This window comes from Lucilia cuprina, chromosome 5 (assembly GCF_022045245.1).
Source record: "Lucilia cuprina isolate Lc7/37 chromosome 5, ASM2204524v1, whole genome shotgun sequence".
NCBI classification, from domain to species: Eukaryota; Metazoa; Arthropoda; class Insecta; order Diptera; family Calliphoridae; genus Lucilia; species Lucilia cuprina.
In genome coordinates, this window is record NC_060953.1 from 42,423,633 (window position 1) to 42,425,957 (window position 2,325).

Below are 2,325 nucleotides of genomic sequence, written 5' to 3' on the forward strand. Positions count from 1 at the left end.
TCAGTTCTAGTTCAGTTCTAGTTCAGTTCTAGTTCAGTTCTAGTTCAGTTCAAGTTCAGTTCTAGTTCAGTTCTAGTTCAGTTCTAGTTCAGTTCTAGTTAAGTTCTACTTAATTTCTAGTTCAGTTCTAGTTCAGTTTTAGTTCAGTTTTAGTTCAGTTTAAGTTCAGTTCTAGTTCAGTTCTAGTTCAGTTCTAGTTAAATTCTTCTTCTTTTCTAGTTCAGTTCTAGTTCTAGTTCAGTTCTAGTTCAGTTCGAGTTCAGTTCTAGTTCAGTTCTAGTTCAGTTCTAGTTCGGTTCTAGTTCAGTTCTAGTTCAGTTCTAGTTCAGTTCTAGTTCAGTTCTAGTTCAGTTCTGGTTCAGTTCTATTTCAGTTCTATTTCAGTTCTAGTTTAGTTCTAGTTCAGTTCTAGTTTAGTCTAGTAAGTTAGTTATTTGCAAAAACTCCATTTTGTTTTTCCTAAAATCTTTAAAAACAAATTAAAATCACTTTTACTTTCTTCTCATTTTAGGTGTCACAATGCGGGAGAAAAAAGGTGGCGCACTGCAGAAACTCAAAAAGAGACTTTCGCACAGCTTTGGAAGATTAAGTAAGTATATATACATTCAAGCTTATATAATGCAATCTTTCCTGCAAAATTTGATCAAACCAAATTAAAAAATTTCTTATAACAAACTGACGCCAAATTTGTAGTTTAATAATTTTTTTTTACTGAAAACACTGATTTTCTCGCAAAAATTTTCAAAAATTAATGCATTTTAAACACTTCTTTTGCAATTCAAATTTTATCTTTTCAACACTTTTCTTTTTCAACTACAGACAGTCATTTTCAGTCATCCATCCACTTACCCAATTGTTGTCTCAGTTTATCATTTGTTTTTTGTAAGTGTAAATGAAAGTGTGAGTTATTGTGTTGGAATATTGAATGTGTCTATAAATAATGATGCTTCCAAGTGTATCAAATCCGATAAGCAGATAATCGTTTTATACTGATGCTGATTTTGATTGTGATTCTGATTGAAAATGTTGTAGTGTGATTTCACAGATATCATCAGCTATGTCATCATCGCCTTTTAGGTGATTATGAATGAACAACTTCTTCCCCAACTTCAGTATTCTTATCATCATTATTGTCATTTATTATGGTTGATATTGTTGTTGTCTGAATAAAAACATGAACACCACTTTTACAACATACTGGTGGTTGGAGATGCTTATGGCTGCTTCACACAATCTTTAAGTACGAGAAGACATCAAATGTTTTTCGCAACCATTGTTTTTCATCATGTTTTTATTATTTTTGCAATATTTTTTCTTGGTTTCTGCTAGTCTTTTGTCTTCTTCTCTTCTTGTTTATGAATTGTTTTCTTTTTCAGTAAAAATATAAATAAATAAGAAAAAGTTGTAAGAAGAGAAATACTAAAACAGCATTTGTTTTAGGTGATTATGTATGAAGTACATGAAAATACTTTTAAACAAATGCTATTAGTATCACTTTAGTTCGGAAACAGGATAAATAATAAAATATTTTGTTTTTGTAGAAAAATACTATTGATTATTATATATATTTTGACTGACAAGAGACATGTTTTTGCAAGACGAGTTTTGCTTGGGAGGAAATATCATGGCAACATGAAAATTTGTTATTCGTTGCTTTTAGAAAACTTATATTTTTCCAGTTTTAATTATGTTCTACTTCAGTTCTAATTCTGTTCTAGTTCAGTTCTAATTCTGTTGCAGTTCAGTTCTAGTTCAGTTCAAGTTCAGTTCTAGTTCAATTCTAGTTCAGTTCTAGTTCAGTTCTAGTTCAGTTCTAGTTCAGTTCTAGTTCAGTTCTAGTTCAGTTCTAGTTCAGTTCTAGTTCAGTTCTAGTTCAGTTCTAGTTCAGCTCTAGTTCAGTTCTAGTTCAGTTCTAGTTCAGTTCTAGTTCAGTTCTAGTTCAGTTCTAGTTCAGTTCTAGTTCAGTTCTAGTTCAGTTCTAGTTCAGTTCTAGTTCAGTTCTAGTTCAGTTCTAGTTCAGTTCTAGTTCAGTTCTAGTTCAGTTCTAGTTCAGTTCTAGTTCAGTTCTAGTTCAGTTCTAGTTCAGTTCTAGTTCAGTTCTAGTTCAGTTCTAGTTCAGTTCTAGTTCAGTTCTAGTTCAGTTCTAGTTCTAGTTCAGTTCTAATTCTGTTCTAGTTCAGTTCTAATTCTGTTGCAGTTCAGTTCTAGTTCAGTTCAAGTTCAGTTCTAGTTCAATTCTAGTTCTAGTTCAGTTCTAGTTCAGTTCTAGTTCAGTTCTAGTTCAGTTCTAGTTCAGTTCTAGTTCAGTTCTAGTTCAGTTCTAGT

The 2,325-nt window shown here is 31.5% G+C and overlaps 1 protein-coding gene across 3 annotated transcripts in view; it reads left to right on the forward strand.

Annotated features, from left to right (window-relative positions):
- LOC111686924 (cyclin-dependent kinase 14) overlaps positions 1 to 2,325 on the forward strand; it is a 273,114-nt gene that overhangs the window by 145,818 nt on the left and 124,971 nt on the right. For all 3 annotated transcript variants that reach the window (XM_046950947.1, XM_046950949.1, XM_046950950.1), the window contains exon 2: positions 512 to 589. In XM_046950947.1, the coding sequence (XP_046806903.1) occupies positions 512 to 589 (78 nt within the window). The remainder of the gene's footprint in view (positions 1 to 511; positions 590 to 2,325) is intronic.